The sequence below is a fragment of the Ambystoma mexicanum genome, chromosome 4p, assembly GCF_040938575.1.
Source record: "Ambystoma mexicanum isolate Mex_15411 chromosome 4p, UKY_AmexF1_1, whole genome shotgun sequence".
In the NCBI taxonomy this organism is placed as follows: Eukaryota; Metazoa; Chordata; class Amphibia; order Caudata; family Ambystomatidae; genus Ambystoma; species Ambystoma mexicanum.
Genome location: NC_090927.1, coordinates 177,951,361 through 177,972,309, shown reverse-complemented (window position 1 = coordinate 177,972,309; position 20,949 = coordinate 177,951,361). Strand labels below are relative to the sequence as shown.

The following is a 20,949-nucleotide window of genomic DNA, read 5'->3' as shown; positions in this document are numbered from 1 at the left end:
TGGAGTGTGTGATCTTGGTTTCAATGGATTTTCATATATATATATTTTTTTTTTTTAAACATTTTTTATTGAACCTTGATTAGACATTCCTTTATGTTGGACTGTTATTCTTTGCTGTTTGCGTTTCTATTGCTTTCACGTGCATACCCCTCTTTATACTATAGACTGACTACATTGCTGCGAAAGGCAAAGGAGGTGTATCTATTAGCTGTGCCTTTTTAACCTTTATGGTTGGGATCACTGTTGGTTTGTAGTAGTGTGAGGACTGAGTAGGCGGTTTAGCCACTACTCATCCTTGTAATCCTGCAGGGCAGTTGGTGCTCCACTGGGGCTCTTTCCATTGCATCGTTTTATTAGTCCACCTTTGTCAGTACCAGTATGCAGAGCTTCCCATAAATCATTTTTGTTGTTTATAGTGAGTCTCCCTAACTGAGAAGTGATATGCCCAGATCCGGCCCCTTTGCTTTCTGGGAAGTAATCTCCCCAGAGGGATTCCCAGTATTTAAGATCAAGTGAAAGATTTCCGTTCAGCACTTTTTGGTGATCTTGGCATAATATTAATTAACAATATTTGACTAATCACTTTAAAAAGTGGGAGACACATTTTAACAGGATTTTTAATCAGTCTCTTCCCCCGTGTTTCTTGTGAGGCATGTTCAGTGGAGTCATCTTCATGATAGGGGACAACAATATGCTGTAGCATGTGTTATCCTGGGTGCCATCTTTGTGAGGGTGATCTGCCACATTAGTGCTCCGTGACTATTGTTAGGAAAGATTTCATAATTGTATGCAATTTTCCCTCCATGTGTCAACCCCCAAACTTTTTGCTGCTGTTTAAACACCATTGACTGACTTTGCCAGAGAAGCACAGCCCTCAGCTGCACTCCTCTGGGCTTTCGCTCACTTTTTATGGGGAAACTGACATGCCCTTAAGACAGTCAGTACTGGGAGACTATGTTTCCCTTAGTCCTTTCCTCATGTTGCAGCTTTTGTGCAACATGTAACAAGTGTGCAATATATGTTACCATACAGCACACTTGGGTCTCTAGTCATTTACAAAGGGCCTAGAAACTCTCGCTGGACTTTTTATGAACTGTGCAGATGTGTCATGGACAGGACTGGTTGAAGCTATCATTTCGCATTATTTTTAACCCTTTCTTGCCACGATAACCGCGTTTGGCACAAATAGATGGCCTTGCCCCAAAATGGCCATGCCACAAGGTTCTTTGGCCATCTTGCCTCTTCAGGTCGAGTCGACCCGGGTCAGTCCTTATTTGGTCATGCACTTTCCCGCAAATTCCAATGCTTTCGCGGGCTTCTGCATGCCTTGTGTGTGTGCCTCCAGAATGTGGGCTGGGATGTCTGATCCCAATACACATCCTGGGTGCCAGAGAATCTGGAGTGTCCTGAATGCCTGGGACCACTGTGGTCAATGATTGGTCCCCGTATGGAGTGTGTGTTTGCGAGCAGATCTTCCACTTTGGATAAGAGGAGGCTGAAAACACCACTACCATGTCGATCTCCTGAGTTCACACCGAACAAAGGATAGGAGCTAAGCATCCTGCAACAAGAAGCCGAGTCGAGGAACCGCTGGTGACCCGCTGGAAGGTTTGGCACCCTGAGCCCGCTGCCGTCCCGTGGGACCCCTCTGCATCTGGTCGTCCTAGAAGGTCTGCGAAGGTGCTTCAACACATTGGAATAGTGGGACCAACTATTCTCGGCACCTTCACCAAACCCTGCAAGTAAGCCTCTTCGGAAGTGTCCCTGGGCCAACCAGTGGGCTGACCAGCTTACGCAGGACCTTTGCTCTGTCACCACCGCCGTTTCGAGGAGGCCCTCGAAACTTGGTATACTGCTAGCTCTGTGTCCACGGCACTCTCACACCAAATTTCATACACTTGGCGTTCCCAGGTCTGAAGTGAGACGAGTGCGCCCGGACCGGAGTAAAAGCAGTTAACGTGTTGCCCTGCTGGGGCAACAACGTGTGCAAGTTCACTGCATTGGTGACCCTCTTGCCCCTGAAGCCTGCTGCAGTGAACCTGGCTGATTCCTCCTCCCGGAGCGGAGAAATCGCCACTGTCCCGTTTGGGAATCATCGCTGTATCGTGGAAACTACAGATTCGAACCTGCCAGCGAAGTGGACTGTACTGGCGAAGTTTGGGTCTGCCTGCGTTGGGGACCGGTGAGTAGTTCTTACCCCAACCGGTGGCCGCTAGCGCAGGAGCCCATTTTTACGGACGAGTGGCCCCCGAGGGCCCCTTTGCTTTCCACAGCTATTGTGAAATAGCGACTCCCTCCCGCACTCTCAAACTGCCTCTGCCCTCAAGTGGAGGTCCTGCTTGAATAGTGGGGACTTGTTCTTTATCACCTCATCCACCTTTCTGAGTTGCTAGAGACCCTTGAAGAGACCCTATCCTGCCCATTGGCACAAGCGCGTGCATGTACTATTGAGCACAAGGCTCCTCTCTTCATAGGGCTTTGACTGCCTCTTAGTTAGGTGTATTATTGATTTGGAACTGGGTCTAAAGATTACCTGCACTGCCTGTTTTCTTCCCCTCTAGGTTGGCAACATATTTTGTGCGTTTAACCCCTTAGACTCCATTGGTCTTTTATATATATTGTATTGAGTGTGATGTATTGGTTTACTTAGTGTTACTGTGATTCTTTGCTTGCTATGTCGATGTTACAAAGGCCTTGTAATAAATGTGTCTATATTTTTAATATAACACTTGCCTGGAGTAATTTGTAAGTGTCCTTGCTTTGTATGCTCATTGAGGTCTTTCAGTCACCCTCACCCATCCTGAGACTTAGTCTTGACCGCCTGTCATAGCTACCCTGATTGGTCTGGCTTGTCCAGAGGTTACCCTGTTCCAAGAAACTAGGTTGGCCTTCTGAACCTCTGCCCCTCCAGGTCCAAGTTCAGAAATCCTTCTTAACAACTATTGGCATAGATGCTCCAGAAGGGCAGCTTTGTGGCATAGAAAACAACATGATATAGCTTAATGAGGATGACAACAACTGGAGAGTGAGGTTTAAAAAAGAAACCGGTTACAATATATTGATTGTCCTCTTTTCTTCATTAGATTCCTGCCCTGGCAGATGCAGGTTTTAGAGTCATTGCACTGGATATGAAGGGCTATGGTGATTCCAGTGCTCCACTGGGTAAGTGCAAATGTTTGTTGAAGCTTCATTGAAAAGTTACTCTCTCACAATACATTTTTCAATGACATTAGAGTTCACACTCATGCACATTTTGTACTATGAGAAATGTTTTAAAGCCAGAGAACTGCAGGGCAGTGCAGCAGATTAAATGTCCAACAGGACCTCCCCTCACAATTTACACTCCTTTGGATTTCCAACAGGACTCTGTTGGATCATCCCCCTTTCAGCGTCATCTCTATGGGAGGCAGAACTTGTTTAATCAGAGACCTTTCATCATGGATCTGTCTTCCCCAAATTTGTATGACTTTACTACCTCTGTCAGTTTTGGAAAGAACATTGTAGAGCTGGCTGTTCATCCAGGAATACAACTGACCCCTTTCTAATGCACCTTGGAGTCACCTCTACAAGCACTTTGTGACCTCCTCACAAGAAGTGTGTCTTACAAAAACACAAAAATAAGTAAAGGTATTCTTTTGAAGAAAATCCTTCTTTATTGTTGTTGATGATATCAAGACATCAGATTTTCTACTAGAACTGAGGACTTACTGATACCATTCCAGTGCATTAGACAAATGCAGTAGATATTGCTGAGGGATTTTCTTGTGAAAGGATTGAGGCTTTATTACAATTGACCCTAAAATAAGTGCAGGCACTGGAAGTCTTCTACATGGGTGCTCTGGACGTTCTTGAACTATTGTATTGACACTCTTGCTCCAGATCTCATGACATCCTGAATGATTCCCTTCCTAAGGACCATGTCCAGAATATTAAATGATGCAAAAACAACTCCTGTAAGGATGCAGAAGGAGTAGACTGACACACAGGTTGTATAGTGGTTTCTGCAGACGTTTAATTGAAATGAAAGTAAAGAGAAAACCTAACTTTCCCCAACTCAAAGAGGGGTTTCCTTGCCTCAGCTAAAGTACTAATGAGTCTGTTTGGATGTCTTGTTAACTTAAAGAGTCCACCGTACTGTGTCAAAATCTCTGTCCCTTACACTTGTAACTAAACTAAACTGTTCCAGGAAAATGACTCCCTTCTCCTGGACTAGGTGGTACAGTTCTGGCTGAAAGTTATTCAGCAGGGTGAAAGGCTCCTTTCCCATGATTCCAGCACTTTACAAAACAAACAAAAAGGTTGTAGATCCTCCAATACTCTGTGTCGCAAAGTTCAAAACTTTATATCCCAGGGGATTGACTCCTTTCCCCTGGATTCCTGGTTTGATCCTCTTTGCAGGTTGGTTTGCCAGGAGAATGACTCCCTTCTCCTGGCCCTTGTTAGTTTTGCTTTCATAGTTCACAAAACCAGAAGGAATGGCTCCCTTCCCCTGGCCTTTCTCAAGCTCTACTTTACAGTTCACAACACCAGTGGATATGACTCCCTTCCCTTGGCCTTAATCAGGCTCTACATTACAGTTCAATACACCGGTGGGAATGGCTCTCCTCCCCTGGCCTTTCCCAGGCTATACCAGACAGTTTACAACAACAGGGGCATGTATCCCTAAAAATACCTAATGAGTAATGACAGAATTTATTTGGTTGAATTTGTTGGATATGTTTGTACATTTTTAATAATATATAAATGTGGGGTGGAGTAAAGTTATAGGTGAAGGTAGAGGAAGTGGAGGTGGAGGGTCTCCCCCGCATTATTAAAAACCAATTAGACCAAATCAAATTTGGGCAGTTCACAGCACCAGGGGGAATGAATCCCTTCCACTGGCCTTTCTCAGCAAGAAAAGACCCAATTATGGTAGGGTTCCTCGACCCTGGTCTCTCTTCCTTCTCCTGTTGTACTGTAATGGAATTATGGGTTCTCAACCTTCTCTTGTGGGTGTGGGTCCTAGACTTCTCTTTGACTTGTTTTTGTCAGACCGGGTTCACTCTCCTGCCAGGTACTGCCACAAAGGAAACAACTTCCAATGTGCTCTCTTTCACTCTTTCCTTTGGGTGTGGTTTGTGACAAACCACTGAGTTGTGGAAGGCGACTTCCGATCCACTCTCTCACTCTTGTTCTCAATAGCGGTCTGGGACCAACCAGTGTGTCGAGGAAGAGGATTCCTGTTGCACTCTTTTTCACTCTTCACTGTGGCTCTCACACTTGGTCCCCATCCGGACTTCTCTTCTCTCCCGTTACCTGTTTCCCAGGAGCTCTTCACTGCATCTCTATGGGGCAGCAGGTCCTGGTTCATGCTGTGCTTTTCTTCTCTGGGTGATCCTACGCAGCTTTGCTGTCGTTGGTCCTGGTCCCCCCGCTTCAGTTCGATCCGCCGCCTTCCAGCCTCCAGCTCTGCCTTGAATTGGCTTCACGCTACTGGGACAATGGTTCCCCTCTCAAGCCTGCAGGCTAGGGGAGAAGGTTGCTTGCAGCGGCTTTTTGGTCCTCTCTTTGAACTTTCCAGGCTGGATTGTCTTTTCTGCTGATTGGCTGGCTCTCTTCAAAGAGGCCTGTATTTATTTTTGTATCGCCTGGTTGCCAATGGTTGGCAATATATGTGAAGTCCTTTGTCATTGTCAGTCTCTATGATCCTTCAATATTTATTCCTCTCTGCCTCCTCCTAGATCCAGTACTTCTACTTTTACTTTCCCTTAGGTAGTCATGTTCTTCTTTGTCTCAGTAGAAGTCAGTTCTCTGGTCCTAAATAAGTAACTAGGTTGGATTGGTATAGGACTGGGATTTATAAGGTGGGGAGGTGTTTAGAGTGGCGGGTGAGGATTATTATACCGTGTCTCCCTTGGATGCTCGTCCTTGTCCCTAGAGGGGAGTCTCTCCCCATGAGATCCTCCTGCCGAGTACCACCCCCAGGGCGACTATTGGGTAGCAGCCTCACTTCCATGGCCACATGAAAAGGGGCGCCCTCTTGGGGGGAAGTGATGACATGTTAGAATTTGTCACACTCCCTTCTCAATACATCAATAACAATAAAGATCTGTTCAACCTCCAACCTTTATTCAACCCAAGATTTCCAAGTGAAATCACAGAACAGATTGGTGGCCACAGCCTCCTCCACCACTAAGTACACCACTGACAGCTGCATTTCAGACTTGTCAGAGGCTCTTCGTTCCTTTGCTGATTGATGAATCCTGCAGCGTCCTCACAGCATTCCTGCCTAAAGTCTCCTCCCAGGTGGCCTGGGGAAAGCAGGTGCTACCTGATCCTAACCCTGAGGGTGGTCTTAGCCGTGTGGCTCACTTGGGAGGAGAAGTCCACCAAGGGAATAGGGTGACTCTGTTAGGGGAGACGCTGTATTTATCTTCTTCAGAAAAAGAGATTTCCATACTACCGGTGTACCTAATGGCTTGTTGGCTGAGTAATGGATCCCTTCCCAATATCATCCAAAAGTCAGTGGTGAAAACCCTTATGATCAAACATGGGATTGATATGTGTAAGAATCAGAGAATTAATACCATCACTTCTGATAGTTACGATTCTCCTTTGGTTTGAGCTATAAAATCAAGAACCAACCAGTAATTCCTTTAAAACCCTCTCCTAAAGATACATGTTATAAAGCCTTTTAACAGAGTGAATTAAATACGGATAAGATAACTCAAAACATTAGGGACTTCAAGTCTCATAATGCTCTGTGTACTGAGACGAGGAAGAGGGGCAAAACTGTAGTGTGCAGTCTAGTGGTGCTAATGACCCACACCCAAGCAGGACTTTTGAATATTTGAATATTTAAGGCCCCTACAGGTGCAGGCCATTAGAAATCGGCAGCAGTGGGAGCAGCAGAAGTATAAAGAAGACTCCGGGACCGCTGCTGTGTTTCCAGTGAGTTGCGGTGCAGATAGTGGCTGTCCCGTGGGGGAGAGGAGCTCTCCTAATTCTTTATTGTGCTCTGGTGGCTGATGAGCACCAGAGAATGCAGGAGTGAAGCAGGCTCCCCGTACAGAAGGCGCAAGCACTGGGAGTGTGATCAGAGATGCCAGACGTCCAATTCCCGATGAGAGAAGAAGCTGAAGCAGTCACGGGTTAAACGGAAGCGCTGGGAAAGACCGGTGAGTTGGCCTGTGCGTAGACCGCTGGCTGAAAATAAGCCTTTTGAATATCGAACAAATTAAAGCATTTTTGAAATAACACATCTATTGAGAGAACCGAATGAAGAAAGATAATAACCATCATTGCCAAAGCAAAGGGGGGCTAGGTAATATTTTAACAAGATTCTAATCATCATTGCCAAAGTAAAGAGGGGGCAATATTTGAACAGCATAATCATCAGCATTGCCTAAGCCAAATAAAGGCAATTATAATTAAAAGAGAATACTGTTTTCCTAATAGTCTGCAAAGAAGGAGACTACCTAAAAGGGAATAGGACAACACGCACTGCCTAAGCCAAATTAGGGTAATTTTAACTGAAAGGTTAACCAGCTTTCATAAAGAGAGAAACTTGAACAAGAAACATAACCAGCAGTTAACTGGAGTAGTAGAAGGAATCCAAAGGTGGCAGGCGAGAAGCCCTCCTTGTAGCAATCATCAAAGGGGAGAGGAATATAACATGCATTGCATGTGGAAAAAAATCAGTGGAACAGTGTTGATGTGTATTATACCCTTATGCTACCCCAATTGAGACCATCATCATTGCGCTATTGGACACTGCTTTGGCACAACATCGGAGTCCCATTTGGCACGTGCAAGAGATGACCAAAATGAAGACGATGACGGGCACTAGCATTTTTACAATAGCCCCCCAGCCAGGATGGAGCCCAAGAGAAAGTTAGATCGGACAAATGTTTACTCTGTATTCCAGCTTCTTTCTTAATGCAAACTCCCAGATTGTGTACAGCTTCAATTATGTGTGACATTGAGCCATTCTCAGCATCTTTGGCAGGCACGAATGTGCAACAGTAGTCCGTGATCTTTTTGCACACGCCTCCTTCCATGGCAGTTCGCATATCCTTGACATAGCGATTCTGCATTGCCATCAGCCTCAAGGCTCGGAGCTCCACTTCTATGACGTTGAACCCTTGCTCTGTGTCATTAGCCAGCTTTATCAGTTCGCAGCTGACTCTTTGCAGCCATTTAGCTTTAGCTGCAGCTTGCAGACTGGGCAGTAACAATGAGGCAAAGAAAGTCTCTGCTTTGCTGAAGAGTCTCTACTCGTCCAGTATTTCATCGAGCAAGTTTGATGACTCTTTGGGCGGATAGTTTGTTCTCTTTTTCCTTTGCAAGATTTGACCTTTTTCTTTCCCAGGGAGAGTGTGGAACTCTGGTGCTGGCAACAAGTTTCTTGTTTCTTCTTCAAGGGTCAGAAAGGTGCTAGGACCAAAGGTCTCTGTTGTCCCCCTTGCAAATGTACTTCTAGGATTACAAGCAGTGCTGAGTACAGTATGGCCAACGAACAATATCACCTCCATGATGGCAGGAGATTCAAGTATGCTTGTTGGCCGCACTCCCAATAGTGATCCATCACTGCCGCCGTTCCTTTCTTGAGATAAGGAATGAGCACAGTCATATTGCAATGTTCGTTGGCCCTTAAAGATATTGTTCTGTCACTATAAAAGCAAAGTTTATATGTTTCTTCTCTGTGCACTTTCACTGGTTTCTCCATTGCTTCAATCCATGTTAGTTTATGATGTGTTCAGTCAAAACGATGCACATGCTGCTTCCACCCGGGCCAGAACCCCTTCTCTGTATCCTATTAGACCCTCTACCATGCATCACCAGGTAGGGTCTTTTCAGGTGTTTGCTAGCTTTTGGATTACAGGCGAACTGGATCAACAAGTTCAAACCTCACATTGTGTGCCTGGAAAGTGCCCCTGCGCCTACATAGCGCAAGATGTATTAGGCATTAAAGCATTGTACTGTAACAAATGCCACAATGTCCTCGGGCTGTTGTGCGCTATATAAATACGAATAAAACAAAGAAACAAAAGCATTGTGCCTCTAAAATTGGTACTTTCTGTGGCACTAGGACCTTGGGTGCCCCTGCCACATGCGGTATCAACTAACACACATAACAACTGCCATCCCTTTTGTTCCTCCCCACTGAGCTCATGTTTGCTTACCAGCCATTAGACAATTCTGGGTGACGCACATGTTCTATGGCGTCGAGACCAAGCCCGTGGTAGGCGTCGTACTTCGCGCTTGTCTCTTTGAACATTTGGGTTTATCTATATATCCATTAATAACACTACTATTATTTACATGAATAAGGTTTGTGTTGTAGAAAGTATTGTGAAATGTTCAAAACAGTAGGGACCTAGGAATGCATTCTAACATTCCAGTGTTAGGGGGGGTGGATTCTTATCATGTACAGAATTGTTGGCATGTTGATGCATAAGGTTGGGCCTTGGGAAAAATACAGATTCAGTTTCATTTGAGGAATGTTCAATTGTGTTTATGTGTATATCTGACCTATTATTTACAGTAAAATTGTAATTTCCTCCTCTCTGCCGCCACCCCCTCTTTTATATTTCCTTCTAATAAAAAAGAAGCCCCTAAATAAATCCCCAAAACTATCATTGAAATAGCAAATATACCTGCTATAAAATGCACAGCACACATGTAAAAATACGAAACCCTAGAAATAATACTAGAAGTAGAATATTTTAATGTACAACAAGTGATTTGAGAGTGCTGGTTCAATTTTTTGCACAATCAGAAAGGCAAAACGTATGCACACACAAAGAGACAGAGAGACAGAGGGAGAGAAAAAGAGAGTTGGGTTTGGGGTTCGTGGGGCAATCCAAATTTGAATGCTGGTAGTGTAAAGGGAAATTAGGTCGATGCGCACTACCAGTCCTTTGAAGTGCTGGTGCAACGTTCAAAGGTGCCTTCCGAACGTCAGGCAAGTATATCCAATAAGTCCCTTAGCTTTAACCGCAAGTGGAGTGGAAAACACTACCTCAATTGGACGAATTCTCCTGGCAGCAGCTGTTGAGTGGTTGGGGAATCAGCCTGGCACGTCTTCCGATACAGGTGATGCGATCCGTCGGAAAATACAGTTGAGTGCTCATATTACCATTGTCAAATATTCTTTGAATCCGTCTCTTAAAACAGCTGCTGCCCTATGCGCATCTGATGCCTTACAAATAGGAGATATTGGTGTGTGAATGCGGTGACCAGTTACCACCTCATGGGGTGATAAATGGTGGTCTTTGCTGGGCTGTGTGAGAAACCTGAAGGTGTCTCCCTAGGTAGTGCCTGGGGATCTGTCATCCAGGTGGCCAGGACACGGCCATCGCTATTAGATCCAGTTACTGGCGGCATACCAGTGAGGGAGGATCACCTGGATGGGGGCTCCTCGGGGAGTGGGAGTGGGGCACAGATGGGTAAAACACAGTATCCCCCTTCCTTCAACATTTTTTCCCCAACCTCTTCTGTAAGGCATTCAAAAACACTGCCCCCCCTTTACTGACACGCACACTTTCGCACAACACGAAAGACAACGGACTAACACCAGAGCCGTTTACCTTACATGTCCCAGTACAAGGGTCAGGCAAAGTATGACAAAACCACACACACACACACACACACGCACACACACACCAGCCCTTTTCCTTCTCCACAGGGATAAAAGGTGTAGCAAGAGAGCACAGTACGAACAAGGCAGACCGCACAACAAGACAAGTATCCAGGCCTCACAGTTCAAGAGAAGAAGAAGGGCGACGACTATCAAGAGGCTGGCAAGGAGAGACACGACCCTGCCCGTTTTTACTCAGACCCGCGAAACCTGCGCAGAAGGAATCGTAAGACTGAGGACAATGGCCCAAGTGTGTTGCAGTAGATGCCAACGGTACACACAGAGTGCCTTCACTGATAAGCAGGTGCTAGGGAAACTCCTGCTACTGTGGTACCGGCCTTGACTCCAGATACAAGGAAAGCCAAGCAGTTCATCAAAGCAGGTGAGTTGAAAGAAAAGCCAATAAGAACCAAACCATGTTAAATGAAACTTGCAAAAGTGGCCTATTGAGAAGAGTTTAAAGAACTATAAAGTGTTTAAAGGAAGACCAGCTGCAGAGGGAACCTGCACCATGTGGGTGCTAACTCGAGAGACTCTGGTCGATTCCATGTTGAGTAAAACTACTGATACCAGAACGCAGTAGGAGAGCTGCCAAGACAGGTCAAAGTGGTCATACAGGAGGTCTAGCAAAATCCCTTTACAGTCGAAAGTCTTTGACTTACAAACTGTTGAGAAAACAAGGCAAGTGAATCCCGCAATCATTGAAAGCAAAATGAATTGTAAAACTGCAAGAGTGAACCCTCTGAATGGATGCCAGTAAAGAGGGGCGAAGTCTAAAGCCCCAAGAAACAGTGTGTTGACAATTGTGAACCCGGCAGACGGATGTCCACAGAGAACTGTTTAAAAAAACATTAAGATTTGTGAATGCTGGAAAAGCCATAGTGAACCCCGAGGAGGGATGCTGAAAGTAAAGAGGGGTCAGCGCCCAGAAGAGGGGGACCCAGGAGTGAGGAATCCTCATCCTAAGTAACATAAGGAAACAAACTATCATTTGTTAAAGGAACTTTTATTTTTGTTATCGTGAATAAAAGATACTTTCAAGAGAAACAAGAGTTGGCCATCGGCGGCCCCGATAGCTGGAAGCAGAACTGTCTTGTGCTGGGGAAGCTTGAGAGTGTACTGTGCTCCAAGATCCCTCCTTACCCCGTAACCTGACATATTATTTTGTGAATAGTCTTTCTTCTGAATACTATCCCACACTCTTTTGTATTAGTTATAAGGATTGGCAATAGGCCCTTTTATATGACACAACGCCACTAGGACTGCCTGAGTTTTCATTTTGATGGTTGAAGCATGCTCCCATCTTAGATTTAGCTTTAGATTAGATGCTTTTTCATCCTGCACGCAGTTTAATAAACAGCCCTGAACTGTGATCACTTGTGTCTGTCTTTACTGTTGCCACCATGAGTTACTTACAGCTGCGTGCGCAAACTGAACAGGGCCAAGGGTAAGCAATGCATCCAGTTTTTCTTCAACGTGGTGCAAAGCTTGGCTTACTTTTGAGTCCCTTGATCCTCTCCACAGCTCTGTTGGCCTGTGGTGATAAGTTGTGCACATCCGATGTTAATGCCAAGTAGTGCAGTTATCTCCTTTAACAACTCATTAAAAAAGTGTGTGTCATTATCTGACCGTAATAAATGTCATGTGCCCCATCGGGGGAACACTTAATGGACCAGAAATGTTGCAGCGCATTTGTCATTCGGATGTGCACAAGGACGTCTCCACCCAACGTGAGAAGGGGCAGACGACAACGATCAGATACCGGGACCCGCAGCATCTCTCGCTCATGTCCGCGTAGTTGATGTGCAACTCGCGGAATGGGCCAGTGGGGTGGGGCAGAGTGCATCTCAGAGTTCTTAACATCATGCCTGTGCAGAGACTTTGACACGTGGTGCATCTGATAACCATACATGTCAAACGTTCCTGGATGGTTGGAATAAACCAATCCTCTTGTATATCAGCAGCCATGTGGTGTTTCGGGCTGTGGGAGGGGTGATGGTGTGGAATCAGAAAAATACAATCTTAAGGCTTTTACACCATGTAAAGGAAAATACACCGACACGGGCTTGTAAAGATTCCCAGAATCTTTATTACAAAAACTGAACAGTATCGAACAAAGTACACAAATAGCTATTTGGCTGTCAATACATCACAGAGACCACCAGCAGGGTTCAATGTGAGCAGTGAGCAGAATTTGCTAGCTGGACATCAGCATATTTATACAGTTTGTTATAATGATGTCCAGCCTCTTACAAGTTAATTATACACTGGGCTAGGGTCACGCCATGTTTGTTTCCTAATTTACATATCTTGTGCATGCGGTTTACTTTTAAATACATTTACTAACAAACATTATTATTCTCTAATTTAACGTTACACTCTTTACATATTGCTTTAATACAGATCAAACAAATGTTTTGCATGTCGTATTTGGATAGCATTATTGTTGTTGTATACTTGTAGGTTAACATTGCTAATTCAAGTAATCCCCTGATCCCGAGGTCAACAAAGGACAAGGTCTACATGACCCTAACATGTAGCCTGAAGGCAGGTTGGACATTAACCCTCCCACATAGGTTGAAGAGGTTAAGGCAAGAACAAGAGCACACGAGACGGCCATTTTAGACTACAAGGTGACTTTGTACAATAATCTAAAATGGCGTCTCTAACCTAAAATGGAGGCTTGATTCACTTGAGGTCACGACCTTGTAATACAGATTTTTCGTCGCAAAGAGACTTGGCTTAGGGCAACATATACAATGAGGACGAAACAATATTATATCAGTTCTAACAAACCCTCCTTTTGGCCTATGCCAAGCGCTAAACTACCTTCTATCACTTTGCGACTAACTCCACATTTCAACATCTATACATCCTGAATCATTGTCTGACATATCTATTGCCATTAGATCAGACACCAGAGTTTCTTTTAACACATACTCTTTGTAAACCTTCTCTGGGGCGTATATTTTATGCCCTAATACACTTGTTGCTTGCACGCAACATCCCCCTAATACTGAGCATATACCAGGGAGACACTGTATACAACAGCAAAGAAACAGAAAACTTCCCAAGATAATCAGCAGGGCCGAAAACAACTTCCATCCCCATGACCGTAGGAGGTCCCAAAACCATGCACTAAGTTCCCAGTTTCCCTCAGGAACATGTACTTCTGAACTAAGAACATGTAGATTTTGGATAGCCCTAAAGATCGTCGAAGAGGAGTCTGGTACGTAAACACAGCAAGCGGAACCCACTAATTTACATACTCCTCCACGCTCGACCAGAATGACATCTAATGCCATCCGGTTCTGAAGAGCCACTAATCTTATCGCTTTCTGTTCTAACGTCATATTATAGAATATGTCAGTGGTCCGATTGATGGTTCTCTCCAATACTCTAGCTAGTCCCCTGATATCTTCTGAATTCGTAATTTGGCCAAAGAATGGCACGAAGGATTTCATGATATCTCCTAGAGTTTGCGCTGGAGTATCCCCTTTCACACCTCGTTGTGGACGAGTTTTCAAAACATCTGCAGTACTGGAAATAAATACCCCAGGTAGTAGAATCCCTAAATAGCAGGTTCCTTGCCAATCCCTGGGCAACCATGGAAATGCCACATCACCGCAAACAAAATAGACAAGTTCGCCTACGTACAGAGGTCTGTTCTCACTAGTCAAATTCGCAACGTTGGCGCACTTTCTAAAATTACCCATTGACTGTGTTCCATTCCTCTGTATGCAGAAGGATGAGACAATCTATCAGAGGGCCTAACAGAAGCAACATTTGGCTTACTTCTATTTGCAAAAAGCGAGCATCCCAAGGGCATCAAAACATGTTTTTCAAAACTATTTAAATTTGTACCATCAAAGTTCCCTGAGATGCTGTCATTCCTTCGGCCAAAGAATAGTGCTCTAAGAGAAGCGTAACAGGCAGTTGTCAAAGGTAAAGGATGAATATACTAACCTAGCCCCTTATCCCCATGTTGCGGTAGATGTGAACAGATCCAACAATTGGTTCTATTTAAAATTGCATGAGTGGCATTCATAATTAACAAAAGGGTATTATTCTGATAGTTCTGTCTATGCAAAGAATCTCTAGGCAATAAAGTATGCAATTGCACGGAAGGAGTGGGGATAACAGATACATTTTCAATAGGTAAAAAGTCCTCTAGCGGATATGCTTCCTCCAGATACCATAACCCAAAACCAACAATTACTAAAAATCCAGTAATTATCACAAAAAGGCAACAATACACTTTCGGGGTTCCCTTACATGCTTGATCATTGTCTCTGCTAGTCACATATTTATCTAAAAGTTTGGTACAAGCGGAAGCTGGTGCAGGCATTGTAGTCTTCAACCGAAAAACACCAATTGTTCGTTTGCTGGCGACTCCAGTCGCGCGTCTTCTTAATGTCTTTCCCACAACCCTTAGCCAACAGAATCTTCCCGTACAGTCGGGCCAAACGACAAGCCCTCAAATGATTTTTTCCAATCGCACAGTCAGACCATGCTGTACGTTTACTTCCTTGGACGCAAATTATATTTCACAGTTTCTGGTGAGAACAAAGTGTCGTCACTTCCTCCTGGAAGTGGCGAATGACCGGAAATGGGATCAGGAAGTTCCACTGTTGGGGAGTGCGGAGACAAGATGGCCGTTTTGTCTGGCCTTGCGGATTCTGGAGCGGTCTCCGATTCTCCCTTTTTGGTTGTTGCTGTTTCAGGCACGCTAGTTACAGCAGTGGGAAGGGATTCTGTATCTTCTGTATCGTATGGCACGGGCTGTGGGATCCATTTTCTGTGCGTCGCATGGATCCAGTTCTTACGACCCGCTACCCGCACAGCAGTCTGAGTGACTAGCAGGACTTGGTAGGGACCCCTCCACCGAGGTGCAAGGCAAGATGACCTCTCAAAAACCTTTGTGAGGATCCAGTCCCCCGGTCGTAGACTGTGACCAGGACCCCCGTACCGTACAGGTAATGCCTCTCGCACCTGGTGATAAATTGAAAACAGATTTTTAGTCAACTGGTTACAGTAATCTGAAAGAAGCACATTTTCCACATCCCGCAAAGAATTGCTTTTTGGCAAACCCCAAATATTAGCAGGTCTTCCCATTACCACCTCAAAGGGAGAGTGCCCAGTCTTAGTTTGAGGGGTTGTTCTCATCGACAGTAACACGATCGGTAAGGCGTCTGGCCATTTTAGCTTGGTGCCAGCACACATCTTAGCGAGCTTGTTCTTTATAATGCCGTTATGCCTTTCCACTAATCCGGCACTTTGGGCATGTCTGGCCGAATGGAACCGTTTATCAATCTGTAATCCTTTGCAAATTTGTAGGATTACAGTAGCGATAAAGTGTGGCCCATTATCTGACCAGATGACTCTCGGCAGCCCGAACCTAGGAAAAAACTCTTTCAGCAGAGTTTTTGCCGTGGTTATGGCCGTTGCATCTCTAACCGGGAAGGCCTCAACCCACTTACTAAAGGCACAAATGACAACCAACACATATTTAAGATTGTTACAACGTTCCATTTCAATAAAATCAAAGTGAATAACCTCAAACGGGACAGAAGGTGGACCGAACTTCCTCTAGGAGTCGAGGTACCTTTTCCTACATTGTGCTGCAAGTAGACCATGCACCCTTGGACAAAACGCTCCGCAGTTTTGAAAATCTTATCATTGGCCCATACACTGCGTAGCATTTTAGTCAATTTACGCACACAAACATGTGTCGGACCGTGAGCCATAATAACCATCATTGTAATGTAGGCGTCAGGGAGTAACCATTTTCCATCAATATTGTCCACCCAACACCCATAATCATCCAGTCTCCCTGCACCCTTGATCCATCTCTTAGTTTCCTCTATGGTAGCATCTGCTTGAATGTCTTTTACAGCATCGATACTTTCACCCAAAGTGCAAATATTTACAGTTTCTCTTACAGCGTACATTTCTGAACTGGAATCAGTGGCAGTTTGTTTAGCTATCTGATCAGCGAAAGCATTCCCTTTTCCTACATCATCTGTAACCTTTTGATGTGTTGAACATTTTATAATAGCTAACTGAACAGGGAGTGCGAGTGCTGAAAGTAATCGCACTATTAAAGTGCCATGCTGAATTTTCGTTCCGTGCGAGGTCAAGAAACCTCGTTCTTTCCAAAGTCTACCGAAGTTGTGGACCACCCCAAAAGCATACTGACTATTAGTATATATATTTACTGTAAGCCCTTCAGAAAGTTCACAAGCTCAAGTTAACGCTATAATTTCTGCGGCCTGTGCGGAATTATGCATAATTCTTTTGGTTTCCACAATCGTGTTTAAAGTAGTGACGGCATAAGCAGCCGTGGATGTACCATTCGGAAGTTTAAAACAAGAGCCATCACAAAATAGCTCTCCTTGTGGGCTTTTCAAAGGCGTGTCTTTCAGATCGATTCTGCCTTTAGTCTCTTGTTCTGTCACATAAAGGCAATCGTGTGACGTTTCGTCAACATCAACAGTGTCTTGCGGGACAGGTAAAAGTTCAGCCGGATTTAATACACAACACCTCTGAATTTGAATGTGGGGGGCAAACAAGATTAGTTCATATCTTTTCAATCGTGCAGAAGTGAGGTGTTGCGTTTGAGTTGTATTCAATAAAATATCTACAGAGTGAGGTACCATTAGGATTAACGCATGACCCAGGACCATTCCCCCACTCTGTTTTACAGACGCAGCAGCAGCAACAGCTCTCAAACATCTCAGCAAAGCGTATGCAACAGGATCAAAGGCGGATGAGAAATAGCCACATGGCCTATTCTTCCCTCCGTGTTCCTGCGTTAACACAGCCAAAGCACATCCATCACGTTCATGCACATACAACACAAAGGACTTGTCATAATTCGGAGTTCCTAAAACCGGCGCTGAACACAGCGCGGATTTGGACAAATCAAATGCTGTCTGGTGTTCCAAAGTCCATGGCAATGGCAAAGAAATGCCCCTCTTTGTCAAAGCCAGCATTGGTTTAATCGTTAACAAAAAGTTAGGGATCCACAATCTACAGTAAGAAGCCATACCTATCAGGGCTCTAACTTCCTTCTGCGTGTTTGGGGCAGACATGCCAGAAATAGTCTTTATTCGTTCAGGTGTCAACCATCTTCCCTCCTTTGACAGGAGGTAGCCTAAATAGGCAACCTCCTGACAACAATATTGGAATTTTTAAAGTGAAGCTTTGTGGCCATGTTTCGCTAGATGACAAAGCAACCACACGGTGCCTTCTTTACAGGCGCTCTCAGAATCAGCAGCCAAGAGGAGATCATCTACATACTGTAGAAATGTGCAAGTAGTAGGCAACTCGAGAGTATCGAGCTGCTCTTTCAATGCCCTACTATAAATACTTGGACTCTCAGTGTACCCTTGTGGTGCACGAGTGAATGTAAACGAGCGTCCACCTAGGGTAAACGCAAAGAAATACCTGCTATCCTTGTGTATGGGAATACTGAAAAACGTGTTTTTAAGATCAACAACGCTAAAATGAGTGGCAGAAGCCGGAATCATGGTTAGCATCGTTGTAACATCAGGTACAATAGGAAATTGAGGAGCCACAATTTTATTAATAGCACGTAAATCAATTATAAAACGAAAGGGAATCGCATTATCACCTTTTTGTATACTGGCAAAATGGGGCTGTTACATAGGCTACCCGTAATTTCCTCAATAACTCCATGATGCACAAAATCAGAAACTATACATTTCAAAGCCTGCTCGCCTTCAACTGAGATCTTATATTGCGGGATGTGAGTCAATTTTATTCCATGTTTCAAAATAATTTTAACAGGTTCAATTTGAAGAATGCCCACATCATTATCATCAATTGGCCATAAGCATTCTGGAACATTACTGAATTCTGGCGGTAAAGGTCGAGTCAAAAACTGAGAGGCGAGTGATTGCTGAGGTGAAATTGTTAACCGAACTCCGTCCGGAGAACAATGTATTACTGCATGCAATGCCTTCAACAAATTTAGCCCCAGCAAGTTCTCCCCACAGTTTGTGGTAAGTAGAAATGGACACTGTTCTGTGAAGGGACCCAGTGTTATCGGTACCGGCAAAGAGACCGGACAAACTACAGGTGTGCCTGAAAACCCTACGGAAACGTTGGACTGCCCTGACAGGGGATTATTTGGAACCCGTGAATGATCAATGGAACATTTCTGTGCTCCCGTATCTATTAAAAATAGATGCTTCCTATTTCCCACCGCCATCTCAACGTAGGGGCCTTTCTGATGAACGGGAATAGGCGTAGGTTCCAAATCCTGCTTCGGGCAATCCTAGCGAAACAGAATATTATCAAAAGGAAGCTCTTCAGAGAGGTACGCGGCAGAAGGGTGATCAAAAATGTTTCTATTATCCACATTCAAAACTTGCTTATCTTGTGAAGGAGGTTGCTGTGATTCTGGTGCAAACTGACCTCTGCCAGGGCCCCCTGCACCTGGGCGACCTCTGGATCGTCTACCCATGTTCCCAAATGACCTTTGCTGCAAGGTCGGACGGACATTGTGCACACCAGTGGCCTTCCTGCCGACAATAAGCACACTGGTTAATGGTTACCAGAGCCAGTGGCGCACTTCCCTGTGGAATGTACTGACCTCTAAATTGATTACCCCCTCTAGGGCTTCTAAAAATCTGTTGTAATAAAACTTTTGTTTTCAGGTCACCCTTTTTTTTCTCAAGTTTTTCCTTTTCAGTATTTACACGATTTTTATAGTACTCAGCCATATGCAGTACTTCTGATTGAGACTTCGCCTGCCAAGCGCTTTCGGAAGACATAATCTGTAACTGGATGTCAGGCAGCAATCCACGTACAAATTTGTCGACAAACAGCCTTTTCTCTGACTCTGTGCCTAAGTCTTGTCCACTGAAATCTGAAAATACCTGCTCGAACCGATTGAAGAAATCGGTAGCACCCTCAGACTTTCCTTGGACACAGGCCGTAAGTTTATCCCAAATGATTCTTTTTTCAGGAACTATAGTTTTCAATTTTACAATAATTCTATCAGGCAAGGTTAATATCACTTGAGGCGGTCGTTCGCCTGCTGGTCTTTCTCTATCTAGCCTAACCATGTTATCCCATGTATCTCCCAACCCAGGTATGTCATCTATAGTCCTAATCTGTTTCCACAAATCGACTGGCAGGAGTACGGGAAATAATAAATCAATATCACTTAAGGTGAATACCGACGACTGTAAGACTGACTTTATTTCTTTATAGAACCCGGTCGGATTCTTCATTACATCGGGAATAGATTGCTTTATGGTGTTAACTTCCTGTTTTGAAAACGGGACGTGAACAAACTGTGATACGTAATGTGCAGGGATGTCCACCGCGAGTATTCCTCGCGCAGCATTGGCCGCAATCTCAACTTTTGGGACAAATGTCGGAGGGACCTCTCTCATAGGCAACTGAGAAGTATGCAGCTCCGAACGCTTACTAAGCAACAGAGCTAGATCAAGCTCTAAGGCAGTTGAAGAAGTATCAACCGAAAAAGCTCTCTTATAAACACTAAACAATTCTGCGGGACAACAAATCTTTCTATTTACGCACTCGTTCTGCATGTACTCTACCATCACCTGTATCACCTTCTTTTGCATTTCTAACGTATACTGACTATATGAGTCATATACTTCATCTGGAGTTATCGACATATCCGAAATCCATTTTATCGCATCTTTCATACAAATTTGCGCTTCCTCACCTTTTAATTCACGGCGAGGAGAAAAACGTTTCTGTAAGTACATAATACCTAAACTACCACCATCTGCTTCCTCGTTCGGTAACCCTTCCAACTCCTTCCTATACTCAAAAATCCTCTCAACATGCTCATATACCTTCTCCGTAGTATCTCTGGACAACGCTAAGGCGTTCAAATCCCCTAATCCCTGTGGGAAATCTACGTCGTTTAATCTATTCCACATTATACTCAAGTGAGTCCCTAATCCTTCAATAAAAACATTTTTCTCAGGAATACCTTTTAAATTTTCGAGTGTGGAAAAAACATCAGCTTGTTCACCCTTCTCCATACAATGTTTAGCCCAAGCAATCAATTCATTCTTTTTGTCTGGGGACACAGTATTACGAGTCACAACCCTTGGTCTCTCTCCCTGGTCTACTACAAGCGATGCAGAATCACTTGGAAGAGGAAGAGTAGGCACATTCTGAATATCAACAGGTGGAGGCAAGGGGGCAGGCAAAGGAGCGACAGGTGGAAGAACAACAGGAAGAACAGCAGGGAGGACCGGAGGAACTATAGGAGGGGGAACAACAACGGGAAGGGGCAAAGCGCCGGGAGGAGGGAC

At 44.5% G+C, this 20,949-nt stretch overlaps 1 protein-coding gene across 1 annotated transcript in view; it reads left to right on the top strand.

Annotated features, from left to right (window-relative positions):
• EPHX2 (epoxide hydrolase 2) overlaps positions 1–20,949 on the top strand; it is a 1,142,911-nt gene that overhangs the window by 341,990 nt on the left and 779,972 nt on the right. Inside the window, exon 8 of the mRNA XM_069605642.1 lies at positions 3,084–3,162. Coding sequence (XP_069461743.1) covers positions 3,084–3,162 — 79 coding nt within the window. The remainder of the gene's footprint in view (positions 1–3,083; positions 3,163–20,949) is intronic.